The sequence below is a fragment of the Aspergillus novofumigatus genome (genome assembly GCF_002847465.1).
Source record: "Aspergillus novofumigatus IBT 16806 chromosome Unknown P174scaffold_9, whole genome shotgun sequence".
NCBI classification, from domain to species: domain Eukaryota; kingdom Fungi; phylum Ascomycota; class Eurotiomycetes; order Eurotiales; family Aspergillaceae; genus Aspergillus; species Aspergillus novofumigatus.
Genome location: NW_020194282.1, coordinates 67447 through 81712, shown reverse-complemented (window position 1 = coordinate 81712; position 14266 = coordinate 67447). Strand labels below are relative to the sequence as shown.

The following is a 14266-nucleotide window of genomic DNA, read 5'->3' as shown; positions in this document are numbered from 1 at the left end:
GTTGACGGGACAAAGCCGGTATATGACTGAATCGAGGACAAATCGTCGAGCATCCATGTCTTCCCGATCGAAAAGGTGCCATCGTTGTTCTCTCGAGCTTTATGCATGCGCACTCTTCCTGATCTCCTAACAGCGACGATAATTACTCGAGGTTTCTTGTTCTCAGGTGGTGAATTGGGAGGGGCAGGGGTCGACGGATGCGCGGCGTCTTCTATAATGCGAACATGGGTTATGTACGATTCCACCACTGTTGCCGTAGAGCGGGTCAGTCTGAATGTCCAGAATGCTGATTCTAGGAGAAAGTCCCATGTCTCGGCGCAAGGTTACTGCTTTAGTGGTACACGAAAGCAGCAGACTGGAAATAGCCCCCGAACTCCCTTCTCAATCCCCGTAGACTGCTCCAACAAGCAAATTGAAGCGCAAGTAAAGGGTGCAAAGAAATGTATACGTACAAGAGCCATCACCGTCCTTCTTCGAGAAACAACTTTGAATGATTCGTCTCTTTTCGTCTTCGAACTTCTCCGCCCGTGACATTGTTGCCTCGCCGGGCCCAGTGAAACCGCCATTGCGACCGTCGCCCATTCGGCGTGGCTCTCGATGCGGTGGGACGTCGTTAGGTGCAGGGACCCGAGACCGATCACGACTGCTCATGGCTGGTTCTTTGCGCCTTCAGAACTTCGATCACTTGTGGGGAATGATTTGAGGATTAGACGAACATGGTCGGAGAATCAGGGGAGGGCAACTCGGAAACGACGCGCCCTATAAAAGAAAATCTCAAACTAGAGAAGCCAAGAGGCTTGACATGCGATACAGACCATTGAAGTCAACCGAGGGACTTGGTCGCAAGTGCAAGCTAGCTTGATGTGAGAGTTTTGTCGATTATACAGGCACGGAGGAGCACAGCAGCGAATTAGCTCATCAGCCACTGGGGTTGGGTCACTTGCGGACGCTAGTCACCCAAAAGTAGGCGGAGAGCTGTCGCTGAAGTATGTTGGGTGGATAATGACCACCTGGCTGTTTTGCATTGCATCGGGATCTCAGTATTGGTCTATCGATTGCTTTTAATGTTGACACTTTCTCAAATAATGAAGCACTATCCTCAATTCCATTGTATCATGGTTTACCTCTCTATTGTTGGACCTACTGAGGCACCTTGTTGTGATTTGGTAAGCCATCCTCAGTAGAGTGGTATACATCATGTCACGGGGAACCACGTGAGTTTACCTTCGGGGCTAGACCATAAAAGGATAGCCAATGAAAACACTGTCTTTATTGACCGCCTTGCCTGCCGTTTTTCTGCCTTTTTTTTTTTTGAACCTTTTTTTTCTTCGGGTGGAGATCAAAAACACCGGTTCGAGTTCTTTGTTATCTCTTGCTCGAGGCGAAGCAATTTGAGGCTCTGGTCAAAATGGCAGCACATAAAGTGAAGAAGGCGTCCTCAAAGGCGCCCGTGGAGAAGTCGGAGGTAATCACTCATTGTTACTCGCAAGCATGTACGCTGAGCCGGTGCACTGACGAGATTCTGATCCAATAGGCCAAAACTGCCGCTCCTCCACCAGAGTTAATTGCGTCGATTGCTGCATTTTTGTCTCAATCCGGCTTCAAAAGTACAAGCGAGGCTCTGGCCAAGGAGCAGTCTAAAAAGTCAATTGCCAAGGCCGACTCGAAGGATGTCCCCTCTCTGCTGGACATCTTCCAGAGCTGGCAGGACCGGAAGAGCGAGAGCAGCTCCGACAGCGATAGCAGCTCGAGCAGCAGTGAGGATGAGTCTAGTGACTCTGATGTTGAGATGGACGACGCGCCGAAAATGCAAAAGAAGCAGTCTAGAGAATCCTCTCCTTCCTCTTCCTCTTCCAGCTCTGACAGTGACGCCGATGACGAAGAGGATGACGATGCCGTCCCCGCGCCTGCCCCAGCGCTGAAGACTACCGGCACCAAGCGCAAGGCCGAATCGAGCTCATCTGAATCGTCTTCGGAATCGGATTCCGAAGACGAGGCACCGAAGACCAAGAAGGCCAAGCTGTCGACTAAGTCCGACTCATCCTCATCTTCATCTTCCGAATCGTCGGATTCGGAGGACGAGGAATCCGACTCCTCCGAGAGTGAGAGCAGTGCTTCATCCTCTGATTCCGACTCTGACTCCGGCTCTGACTCCGAGTCCTCCGACAGTGAGAGCGGCTCTTCGTCTGATTCCAGCTCAGACTCCGACTCCGACTCCTCATCTGAATCCGAGAAGGAACCTGCCAAGAAGGCTGCTAAGAAGATCCTGAAGACTGCTGCCAAGACACCCTTGCCTGAGTCAAGCTCCAGCTCGTCCAGCGACTCTGATTCATCCTCCGACGACGAGTCCTCCTCCGAGTCTTCCTCCGATGAGGATCCGAATACCAATAGCCGCAGCTCCTCGTCCTCTCAGAACTCATCCGGCAGCAGCAAAACTGTCCAACCCTCTGATTCCGATGCGAAGGAGCCCGTAAACAAGGCTACAAAGCAGTCTCAAGAGACCAGTTCGTCCAGCGCCAGCCCGGCTCCCGAAAATGACCCAGCGACGAAGAAGAAGCGCACTGGAGCTCGTCCCACACCTCTTGCTCAACTTAGTGAGCTTCCACACGACCACCCCTCGAACGACTACATCCCATATGCCTACGCCGAGAAGGCTTGGAAGGATCTGTCCGTCACTCGTGGCAAGGGGTTCACAAAAGAGAAGAACAAGAAGAAGCGTGGCTCCTACCGCGGTGGCCCCATTGACATCTCCGGAGGAAAGTCCTTCAAGTTCGAGGACTAAGACAACTCCTGTCGTGTCAAAAAGCGTGCAATAGAATTGTAGACAAGACTTGCGCGTTATTTTAGTGAGCTTTCTGACCATTTTTTGTTTCTTTTCCAAAAGTTCTGTTCTAGATGAGACTAGATCGAGAAGTAATCTTGGGATTCTGCCATACATTTCATGTTTCTTTAACAAGCAGGGCGCTAATGGAGCTGGAGAAACAATTCTTATTTAATTTCTATCCTTTCTAGATTTTAGTGCAATGTGCATTGTTCTTTTGAAAATCTTGTTCTTGGGAGTAATCCTCTCTCATAAAAGCCCTCCACTCGTTCTTCCATAACCGAAAGTAGTTTGCCGCTTGAGACAAGAATCACGACACTCACGTAACCAGATCCGACCGTCTCCAGGCACCCGGTGGTCCTAACCGCTGCCATCGCCTATCCCAACCAGTATTCTTCTCATGTTCAATATCATCGCGTCCAATCCGCGCGAAGGGCTGCTGAGTCCTCAACTTAGACGCACTGGTTGAATCCCGACGTTCGTAGCCCGAAAGCTCTATGATGCGATCCGCTTGAGTCGCCGGACGAGTGAAATCTGCGCTCAAGCCGAAATAATCTCGATACCATGCTTGGGCGGGACCCGTCAAATCATCCGACGAGGCGAAGTCGAGCCGCATCACCCCGTCAACGATGCCGGTGTAAATGGTTGATGAGGAGGGCGAAGGCGAGGACATGGTGTAGATCGGTCCGCGGTATTGACGATCTACGCGCGAGCGTGCTGCTTTCGAGTTCCAGCGGACGGAGGAGGAGGCTGTAAGAAAGATTGAGAAATCTTTGCGCGGATAGGTGACAGTGTCTTGGAACCCGTTGAGGTAGGGAGCGGAGCCGTTTGAGGACCGACGAAGGTTGTTTGGAGGAGAAGGAATTTGTGCGTCCTTGTGACTGTAGGCGCTTTGCATGCGGAGGTCGAAGATCTTGACAACGGCGTCTCCGCCTGCGCCAGCTAGGAAACGATCCTGGCCGAATGGATGTATACAGTAAATAGGATTGGTATCGATTGTGTCGCGGTAAGTATACTCGAAAGGCTGGTGCGAGCGTAGATCGTGAAGTCTAGGTATGAAAGTTAGCCAATATGCAAACAACCGAGGAACATAAGGGAAATAAGTACCTGATGCAGCGGTCACCCCAGGCAGCAAGAAATACTTGTCCGGAGGATTCTCTGGTGAATTGAGCAGTGAGAGGTGCGATTGCACTCACATTGGCCTTTCGACGTAGACCGATACTTTCCCCAATATCTAGGGAGGTGACGCTGATCTCGCGGTTCACCGATAGTCGTTCTTTCGAAATTGTGGCGATAGTCAAGGAATCCTCCTGGCGTCCCGTTCCGTACGCAAAACACTCAGGCGACAGGAACTTGGAATACTTGTTACGAGCCGTGCCGTCTGGAGTGATCTTGCAATGCGCAAACGACTCAACCTCGGCTTCTCCCGTTGTGGTCTGATAGAAGACAATGGATCCATTGTTCAAATGGGCCGCCAGAATAGGCTCGTCACCTCCGCTTAACTCTGTGCGCTCAAGCCCATGGCCGTTAGTCAGGAAATGTTGGTAGTATTTGTGAGACGCCGTGTCCGGCGAAATCGCAACATGACACAGGTCACCGTTCAGACGACCAAATATGATGCGCTCGTCGCCTGACGTTCTGGTATGATCTTCTTGTTTGAGAAGATGTACACCACAAACGTCATGGTAGCTGCTGATCTTCGTCTTCACATCGTTAAACATGAACCACTTCTCTCCGCCATTATACGTGGGCTGCCGAATCCGCAAAACTAACTCATCTGCAGCGCCCCAGACGAGCACCTCCTTTCTTTCCGACCAGGAACCACCCGGCCAAGATTCATATGAATCAATCGAGGGTCGATACCCATGTGTAGGATTGTCCTGCCGTGTGCCCCGATGGGATCCAACCTTCACCGAATCTCGTGGGGGGAGGACGAAGCGACAAAGCAGTCCGAGTCTGTCCAATGCTCGAGCGCGCGCCGTAAGCGCTTGAGTTGCATCCTTCCAAAAAGGAGGCGTCTCAATGAAGGGGAAACGATTCTTGAAATGTGCATGGAATACCCGCCAATCTTCAGCGGAGATGACCTTGTGCAGACGCTGGCAGGTCTGAGCGAGGGCGGCCAACGAGCTGGCGGATGGAAGATATGTCGCTATCACGTATATTATGTCAGACGGTAAATCGGACAGCAGCATTTCGAAGTCGATTTCAGCGCAGTCTTTCTATTAAATCAAGCAATGTATGTAGAGGACGTAAGGAATGGCGTTGATCCTTCAAAGAACTTTAGCAAATACCGCTTGTAGAGGATTCCAGATGTTCGAGATATTAGCCAAAAAGCATACCTATAGTGTGTATTGAAGTGTCTTCACGAAAAAGGTCTATATACTGTTATAAAATGTCTCATCATTATGTTTCCATAGCGATCAAGGGCATTTTCTGTGGATTTCAGTAGGGCTGAGGTGGCCCAACAGTCACCGCGGCGATATCTTATGTTGAGGAGTCATGACTTGACTCATGCAGCAACACTTATTATTTAGTAGAGACTCAGATGAATCATAGGAGAATATGGACACCAGTTGTCTTTGTGAGCAGCAAAGTGTTTGTAGCTCTTTCAGACATTCAGGACCAAGCCTGACGTAAGGGCCTGAGAAAATCAGTAACTTAAATAGATTGTGTGCCTCCTTATGTCATCATCGGTGCCTTTGTCCGCTAAATATTGATTCCTTATCGCCTTATCAGCGTGCCTTATCTCTGTGTGCTCATGCGGGGTGTTGGAGTACTCCAACGGTTCAACCCGATGGTCGTAACTTCGTATCGCTTTTGAATCCACTCATTAGTATCTATTACTAAATGTCCAAGTCAACGTTCATTGAGCCACATTGCCGCCGTACCACTCAAATCTCTCTTCGCCGTCTAGAGACTGATTCTGTAGTAGCAGAGTTCCCCATGCGGGGTTGCGTATATGGAATCCTCATACGGTAGGTCCACCCTGTTATGGCAGTCCCTACCGTCCAACTAGTTCTACGGAGTGAAGTCAACTGATACACGTATATAGGCGTATAAGTATCTGCGGATACGCTGGTTATGAGCTTTCTTACCGCCACTCTGGTTGATGCGGCATCTTGAGAACCCCAGGTAACCTGAGTTGGCTTGTTATTTCGACCAAATCCGCGAAGATGGCATTCTCTATATACACGTCGGTATCAATTGTGGCTTTGCTACTCTTTGTAGCCTACAAAGCAATTGTGTATCCAGTCTTTCTATCGCCGCTCTCAAAGGTACCGAATGCACATTGGTCAGCCCCGATCTCACCTGCTTGGATACTTTGGAAGCGTTTCAGAAGCCAGAACAATCGAACTATCCAGGCGGCTCATGAAAGACTTGGGCCCATTGTGCGATTGGGTCCCTCTGAGATCTCAATAAATTGCGTTGAGGGGGTATCAAGACGGTTTACACCGGTGGCTTCGAGAAGCATGAGTGGTATCCCCGTGTCTTCGGATCGTTTGGGTAAGAAGACCCAGAAAGTAGCAAGGTGAAACTGCTGACTGAAGCACGATACGTAGAACCGTCAGCATGTTCACCATGACTGGAAGCAAAGATCACTCGGTTCGCAAGAGGATGTTATCCAACATCTACAGCAAGTCGTTTCTCCAGTCGTCACCTCATATGCGTCTTATCTCGAGGATTATAGTACATGACCGTCTTCTCCCAATTCTACACGAAGCAGCTACTTCAAACGCGACTGTCGACGTTCATGACCTCAACCAGGGACTGACAATGGACTTTGTATCAGCATATCTGTACGGCGTCACAAATGGCACCAATTTCCTTCGGGACACGCCTTACAGACAAAGGATGCTCCATTTATACCAGAGCAGGAAGCCATTTGAGTTCTATCACCAGGAAGTTCCTAACCTTCTTTCTTGGACAAAGTTTTTGGGTATCCGCTTGATACCAAGATATTGCGACCAGGCCAACGAGATCCTTGACTCCTGGGGGCTAGGACTGTGCGACAAAGCAGACGCGTCACTGAAGTCGACCAGACTTGAGGATGAGCCGGCCGTGTATAAACACCTCAAGCAGATGATATCGAAGCACCTGCCTGAAAATAAAAATGACGTGGAATACGCGCGGATCCTCGAGCAGCAGCGGCTTGATATTGCCTGTGAGATGTACGACCACCTGACGGCGGGTCATGAAACCAGCGCCGTCGCTCTTACATATCTCCTTTGGGAACTCTCGAAGCGACCCGAATTACAGGACGCTCTTCGGGAGGAGCTTTCTGCTCTTGAGCCAATGATTATCTTCCCTCGACCGTCCGAATCTGCGGAGTTGCCTCCGGCAAAGTCAATTGACTCCCTGCCGCTGCTTGAGGCAATAGTCACGGAGACACTGCGCCTTCATGCTCCGATCCCAGGAATCCAGCCTCGAGTCACGCCGTATCCGTCGTGCACTCTGGTGGGATATAACAACATCCCTCCCAATACTAGGGTCAATGCGCAAGCTTATTCCCTTCACCGCAATCCCGAGGTGTTCCCAGATCCTGAGACTTGGGAACCTAAGCGGTGGCTGAAAGACGTCAATACTCCTTCTGAGTTGGAGGAGAGAAGGCGATGGTTCTGGGCTTTCGGAAGCGGGGAAGGATGTGTGTAGGCAGTAACTTGGCCTTGCAAGGTAAGGGCGCATTATCGTCACACAAGAGTCTCAAGCTGACGTGACTGCAGAAATGAAATTAGTGGTAGCTGCTGTTTACACTAATTTCAGAACTTCTATCGTCTGTGACGATAACATGGAAGCGATCGATGCATATACGGTGAAGCCAACAGGAGAAAAGCTGATCCTCAGATTTGAACTAGTTGAGTAGTGATGGCGTCAAGTCGAGTCTGCGAGAATGAATGAATTTAGCCATGCTATTCTACAACCAAACTAGTACAACCACGTCTTGCGTGCCAGTCATCAAATTGAAATGGTACAGCTTCGTACTCAGTCGAAGCACCGGAGGAATATGGCAGTATGAACTGTACAATCACGAGGCGCTGATGACAAACAAGATATATGAATTGGCAGATTAATGTACAGATACATATACAAACTCCCACATCCCCTGATATAAAAGCACAGCCTTAAGTTGTCATTGCCGTAAATCGAGACCCAAACTCCGGTGATAGTGTTTTGATTTTTCCCGTCAAGCACAACTCAGTTCGTAACCCAGGGCTCTCCAGAGCTCTGTTGTTCTGTCAAGCCACCGCCGACGAAATCGAGCCTGGGACCGAAGGATAAGTAACTGGTGTGATATTTGCGACAGGGAATGTAAATTCGCAATGCATCGGACGAGCTGGTTTTAACCAAGACGACCCTCCTTCTTCTGAGGTCCGACGACCTTGGGATACATTCTCATAAGGTGGTAGTTGATGGTGTTCTTCTTGTTGCCCTTGGGTTTCTGCATGAGACGGCTTGTTGTTAGTATTGAACGTTGAAGACGATGGAAAATGGAGCAGAGGTAGAAACTAGGTTAACGTACCGGGCCATCCATGCATTGTCTCAATTGTTGCTCCAACGCTGCGCAGCCCTCCACAGAGCCTCCAGAAGATGCCCAGCAGCCTAACACGCGACAGTCAGCTCTTGATTCGAGGTGCTGAGTTCAGATCGCGGACGATTGGCAAGGACGGATCATGAAGCTGGCATAGAAGCCACGACAATTGCAATAAGTAGATGAGGGACATACTCAGCATAGACGACATGATCGTCACGCAGGGATTCTGCTCATGTTGATTCGGACGCCGAACCCGCAGATGAGGGATGGTCTGCAGGCGGACGGGGTTGAGGCGAGTCGAGACGCCCTTGGGAGGCATTTTGACAGTCGAATTGAGACTATATTCTCTCAGACTCTTGCACTCGAAGAGTGAAAAGCAAGAGCAGCAGCGTAGTTTAAACCCTTAGCCAAGAACCCTTCAACCTTGCGGCGTCAAGAAATTGTCGGGAAACTTTCGGAGGTGCCAAGACTTTCGGTGGCCGGGCGGAATGGCTGACAAACACTGCCGGAGATAACTAAGTTAACTATATGAAGATGATAAGCCGGAAGAGCTTCTGCATTGCAGAACTTCTCAAGCTCTCTTCTTCAATTTCGTTGAATGGTTCGCTGTGGTTTTTGATTCTTTATAGATATGAGCACAAGACATACAACTATCCTCAGGAACACTACGTCGTTATACCGACCCACGAGACAGATTCACAGAGCTTTCTCTACAGCGAGCCGGAGGCAAAATGCGGACTCTCAGACAAACGCAAGCAGTGGTGCTTCGCATTCACAGGGTAACCCTGAAGAAGAAAGCGCCATGCAAAGAAGGTTATCCGAGATGACCGAACAAGCTGTGCTAGAAGGAGGCCGGTCAGCGCAAAGGAACATCGAGCAGGCGGGGTTTTCGGAAGATCTCAAGAAGCGGCTACAGGAACGAATAGCGGCAACTGCGTTCAAAAGCGAATATGCCGCAGCTCATTCAATCATCAACATGCCGGTAAGTTGATACACCGCACAGTTGATACTCTAGACTTTGGCTGACCAATTGAAGGAAAGTGCAGGTCAGGGCACTCGAGACATCGCCGGAGCTGCTCCATGGACGGGGACAGAGAGCCTCCACGACGCCACCCTGCGCATGTTAGATAGTTCAAAGAAGCCGATGCGTGTACCTTACAAGATTCCTCAGCCTGCTCCAGTCGATATGCGCATTAGTCCCAAACCCTCAAGATCCCCGGGCATCCGAATCGCCGATGCGAAAGAGCGCAGCCTCACCTATACCTTGAGTCAAAGCCCCGGGATATCGGGAGACGAGCGTGAAGCGATGCGAAGGGAGATGAGTGAGAGGTTCACCGCTGGTGCGCGGCCGATGCCGGTGACCCTACAAGGATTGTCATCTCTTGCAAACGAACGGATAGAGGACGCAATTGCGCGTGGACAGTTCAACAATATCAAGCGAGGCAAAGGCGTCAACGTCCAGGCAGATCACAATGCAAATAGCGCATTCATTGACACCACCGAATATTTCATGAACAAGATCATACAGAAGCAGGAGATTGTACCACCATGGATCGAGAAGCAACAGGAGCTAGCAAGGGAGGTTGATAGATTCCGACAACGTTTGAGGGTTGAGTGGAGACGACATGCAACGAGGTTGATCGCTAGCGAGGGAGGGTCTCTAGAAGCTCAGATGAGACGTGCTCAGGCTTATGCGGCAGCCGAAGCTCGACTGGCGGAGAGAACTAAGATTGAGCAAGCGTTTCGGGATACGGATGGTATTGCGTCCTCTACGTCAGCGGATGAAACGACAAAGAACAAAGCAACCTCAGACTCCGATGAGAATCAGCTACCACACTTTTCGCCACTTCGTGATCCACAGTACCTCTCAACCGAGCGTTCGTACCATGAGCTTCAGATCAAGCACCTTAATGCCTTGACTCGGTCGTACAACCTTCAAGCACCACCCGTCGCCCAGAAGCCGTATCTCAATCTGGAACGGGAACTAAATAATTGCTATGCAGATGTCGCACCAAGTTTGGCCGAGGAGATCAAACGCCGAGCTACAGAAAGAGCCAGCCCTCGTGTGCCGACAGCAAAGTCAAGCACCAATAAGGTACTTAGTACCTTCAGTACAGCTCAAACTTCCCGTGTCTACGACGAAGATGCTTCCAAAGGCTATGGGTTCAAGGATCTCTGGCGTGACCTGTTCTCTAATAAGAACGAAAGGTAAGCCAGGTGTACATATTGTCTGAGATATGTTATGTACGATATGAGTGGAGTACACCTTGGACTGGATCCGGCGTGCTATTTCTATTAATTCTGGTCAGAGTGGTGAGACATTCATACTCAGTATATTGATAAGTTTGACATTTCTTCTAAGAATACTGCCAAGGGAGAATGTGCTGCGCACACATCTAGGAAACGCTGAAGAACAGATGCCTGATCTCAATAACGATAACAAGTCATGTCACATGAGGAAATATTGAAAGCTCAAGGTCGCCGCTGTCTTTCGAGCCACGACACCAGAATTGCAGGAAGCTGTTTCTCTATGACCCCGTTCGACAGGTTCGGGGATTCTTCCACCGCTGCACGACGGGCATCCCGCAAGTCAAGCCAGAGTAGGGTTACTGCCTTTACAGAGTAGAAAAGGCCGGCACAACCCACAGCTATCCAGAGGACCTCCAATATCTGAAACTTGGCGCTCTTAGGTGCAAAGACAAAACGAATGAGCGTCCAAACGTGGAATTGCATGATGGCGATGACCAAAGAAACTGCGAGCGCCGTTGTTGCGATGCCAGCGCGTGTGGCGAATCGCCTCTTCTGCTCTCTGCGTCTTGCGATGTCTGCTTGCAAACCGTAGGATGCTGTATGCCTTCGAACGAAGATTGGCACATATATAGCCACCATAAACATGGACGAGAGAACAGACACAGCGACAATCAAACTGACCCGAGAAAGATGGAAAGGTGGGCCGCTGTCTGGCGCCGCTCTTTTCGACATTTGGTGATGCTCATCATCGCTTGGCGAGAATGACGCGATGCCTGATAATGCTCTTCTTTTCAGAGGGATTATGAAGTTATGCCATGGAATCTTAGGCCAACCTCCAATTGGCCATGCAGCCTGTGCCAGGTCGGAGTCCCCGAATGGGAGACGGGAGATGAGCTCTACATCGCCAACCCAGATCTCATTGATTCCGTTTCCTTTTTCATAGTAGTGATCTGATTTGACACCGTGGATCGCGGAGACTTTGTTTCCCATAGTGGCAGGAGGTGAACGGCAGTGCGAGTGTAAGATATGAAAAAGCAAGTGACCAACTAACGCTCAAGAGGTCCTGTTGCCGACGAATGATCCGACTGATGTCACTGAAAGAGGATGCATGTATATGTCTGCAACCAAGGAGATAGATCGCCATGAAGCACACTAACTAGGCAGTACAAGGTTGTTTCCTAATTGAGCAATCATACAGTATCACGGCAATTGTGGCCTCAGGCAAGAACGGAAGCTTTGACCAGAATTTGCTAGCCTGATACGGGTTAGCGGCTGTGATTCGGATGTACCTAACCAATCAACTTTCGGAGTTCTCTGGAGACAATTGGGGGCATGGATTTGATGCCTAAGGCAAGTTATTTAGACATAGGTACCTTAGGTACGTTCTTTCGAAATCCAACAAGATCAGGCTCTACAATAATCCGGCTATCTTTTGAAACATCGACTCTTCTTTCCGTCTCTTCGGTAAAAGTTGACTGACTACCTGTATAGCATAGTCACGTTGCTCGATCATCACTAGGGAGTGTCTTCATGGCCAAATGATAGGATGTGATGGCGTGCCGTGTGTGCATGTCGGCGCGTATTTGCACCAACCGCCGTGGTCGGTTGCGTCGTCTCAAAAGTGTCACCGTCTTCTTCAAACCTTCTACCAGTAAACCCTGCAGGTTTCCCAGGCTCTTCCTTTAGTCTTCACACTATCACATCCAATAAGTCGACAATATATCCACTATACCCCTCTCATTCAAGGATGTGTTCCATTTTCTGTGTTTCCGAAAGGGATTTGCGGGCTCATTCGCAATCACTCGATATGTATACTCATCATACTTAATTGCTTGTTTTCTGGCGGATACGAAAGATGATGCTCTTGTTAATGTTGCTCCTTTTCACTCTTTGTCTTATTGCTACTGCTGGCTCAGTATCCTTTGGAGATCTGACCTTGAACCTCGACCTGGATCGTCGTGGTATTGCTTTATCCACGGAACCTCCCGTGGATCAGACACTACTGGCAATTCAGATAGGAGGCATTGTTGGAGCATACGTGATCTTCGTTGCCATACTTTTGACTCTGTTGCTCTTCGTGGGACGACGACTGCGAAGAGCTGTACAAGCTTCGAACTACACTTTACAGGTTGAAATGATGAAACCTAGCAAACAAGCCGTTAGCATGGATCCCAGTCCTATCACGCCAATCTCAGCTCGTCTTCCAAGTCCAACTGGACAAAACGGCTTCAGCAGGTCCTGGGGCAGCTTGGCTAACGGTCAAAGATCCCACGTTTCCGGCAATGGCAGCGCTGCTACGATTGATGAATCCGTGGTTGCCATTGATCGGCGCAGGGCTCAAGAGGAAATGGAAATGCTCTATGCAGCAGTCATGGAGCACGACGCACAGCGGGTGGCTGGGATAGATACCTCGAAGCAAGAGTGGGAAGTTCAATCGCCAGACAGTGTGCACACCAATCCGTTCACAGATCGTTCCTCGCGGACATCAGAAAGGCCCTCGATCTCACAGATGAAGCCCCCCATGAGCCCAAAGAGCTCGAGGCTATCGAAGATATCGTCCCTGTCCCTGTTCAATTCAAACTCGCGTCCGCAGTCGAAAGCGGGCAAACTTCGTTCTCCTCGGCTGCCTCTACGCAATCTGTCCATTTCTTCACCTGTGGGCTCTCCTGATTTAACCGCGCCGAACTCTTATGGCGAGGACCAAATGCCGTTGACTCCTCGCCTCTACAACCCGGCTCCTCCGCCAGCACCCCCAATAACAATCAGTCAGGCATCTAGTCAAGTATCGCTAGGGAAGCCCCCTGGACGAGCTCCTGCCCCAGCTCCCCTGAGCCTATCTACAGCGAGCCACGGCTCGTCTTCTCTCCCATTCCGTGACGCATTTCCCTTGCAGAGTGCTCCTCCAACCAAGACGACGGTCATAGAACGTCCCCTAAAGCCACTAAACGGTCCTCGGACAGGATTGCCGACACCCTACAGTCCGTATATGCCTTTCACCCCTGTTACTCCCCTCACACCCAGCCGTATCGTGACCAAGCGACAGCGCAAGAGAGAGACTAAGGAGAACGGCTTGAGGGTCTTGAACGAAGATGATATAGTCAAGGACGACGGGGACATGTGGGGATACTGATCAATTGCCTTTTTCAAGTCTTTTTTGTTGGTGTTTTTGGCAATATTTGTTGCAGTTCGATATTCATATCGGACTGTCATGGGGATTAGATAGGTATACCTCGCTGAGATGGCATCTGGTGATTTTGCTTTGGTTATCTGCGCTTTATCAATTGGGAGGTGCTCTGACTAAATGGAAGAAGTTTTGATTTGCATATTTGCACCCTACGAATCAATATGTCTTCTTGCCTTGAGGGCAGTCAGCATCTGATGATGGTATTCCACATGTAGTCGATGTTGAGTATACATGCGTCTACAGGTATCTCAAAGAGACAAATGGAAAGAGTCAACACGTTCATGCTCATCATGGAACTTATGCGAAAATTATTTATGCAAGAGAAATAATGGAGTCATCGATCATCATGTCATCGATCATTGCGATAAACACAGGCAATCGGCCCCGCCCTATCTCCAAAGTCCGAGCTGAGCCAAGGCTTGACTTCCGTCATCTGTTCTGGATAACGCGAGAATCGCCGACCGGTTGCGGGCTTAAGCCT

General features: G+C 49.8%; 7 protein-coding genes across 7 annotated transcripts; 4 read left to right on the top strand and 3 right to left on the bottom strand.

Annotated features, from left to right (window-relative positions):
• Positions 1–1338: 1338 nt before the first annotated feature.
• P174DRAFT_413447 (nucleolar and coiled-body phosphoprotein 1 family protein) lies at positions 1339–3021 on the top strand. The gene is made up of 2 exons (XM_024824349.1): positions 1339–1465; positions 1535–3021. Exons 1-2 carry the CDS (start codon positions 1409–1411, stop codon positions 2780–2782), a joined length of 1305 nt encoding a protein of 434 aa, XP_024678120.1. The 5' UTR covers positions 1339–1408; the 3' UTR covers positions 2783–3021.
• On the bottom strand, positions 2962–5509 carry P174DRAFT_299716 (F-box protein). Its single transcript, XM_024821619.1, has 3 exons — positions 5161–5509; positions 3929–5089; positions 2962–3870 (listed from the first exon to the last, which is right to left on the bottom strand). The coding sequence occupies exons 2-3, from the start codon at positions 5011–5013 to the stop codon at positions 3141–3143; spliced, it is 1815 nt and encodes a 604-aa protein (XP_024678119.1). The 5' UTR covers positions 5014–5089; positions 5161–5509; the 3' UTR covers positions 2962–3140.
• A 485-nt stretch (positions 5510–5994) lies between these two features.
• P174DRAFT_463957 (cytochrome P450) lies at positions 5995–7682 on the top strand (the record flags this gene model as incomplete). Its single annotated transcript, XM_024830330.1, has 5 exons — positions 5995–6220; positions 6253–6325; positions 6382–7434; positions 7461–7492; positions 7543–7682. 5 exons carry the CDS (start codon positions 5995–5997, stop codon positions 7680–7682), a joined length of 1524 nt encoding a protein of 507 aa, XP_024678118.1.
• Positions 7683–7696: 14 nt separating this feature from the next.
• On the bottom strand, positions 7697–8721 carry P174DRAFT_445437 (mitochondrial 37S ribosomal protein mS37). Its single transcript, XM_024828343.1, has 3 exons — positions 8544–8721; positions 8340–8419; positions 7697–8258 (listed from the first exon to the last, which is right to left on the bottom strand). The coding sequence occupies exons 1-3, from the start codon at positions 8668–8670 to the stop codon at positions 8160–8162; spliced, it is 306 nt and encodes a 101-aa protein (XP_024678117.1). The 5' UTR covers positions 8671–8721; the 3' UTR covers positions 7697–8159.
• Positions 8722–8982: 261 nt separating this feature from the next.
• P174DRAFT_378400 (DnaJ family domain-containing protein) lies at positions 8983–10563 on the top strand (the record flags this gene model as incomplete). The annotated part of the gene is made up of 2 exons (XM_024822832.1): positions 8983–9333; positions 9388–10563. The coding sequence occupies 2 exons, from the start codon at positions 8983–8985 to the stop codon at positions 10561–10563; spliced, it is 1527 nt and encodes a 508-aa protein (XP_024678116.1).
• Positions 10564–10823: 260 nt separating this feature from the next.
• Positions 10824–11591, bottom strand: P174DRAFT_378469 (uncharacterized protein; the record flags this gene model as incomplete). Its single annotated transcript, XM_024822837.1, has 1 exon — positions 10824–11591. One exon carries the CDS (start codon positions 11589–11591, stop codon positions 10824–10826), a length of 768 nt encoding a protein of 255 aa, XP_024678115.1.
• A 376-nt stretch (positions 11592–11967) lies between these two features.
• On the top strand, positions 11968–13922 carry P174DRAFT_299464 (uncharacterized protein). The gene is made up of 2 exons (XM_024821618.1): positions 11968–11979; positions 12093–13922. Exon 2 carries the CDS (start codon positions 12457–12459, stop codon positions 13729–13731), a length of 1275 nt encoding a protein of 424 aa, XP_024678114.1. The 5' UTR covers positions 11968–11979; positions 12093–12456; the 3' UTR covers positions 13732–13922.
• Positions 13923–14266: the final 344 nt, after the last annotated feature.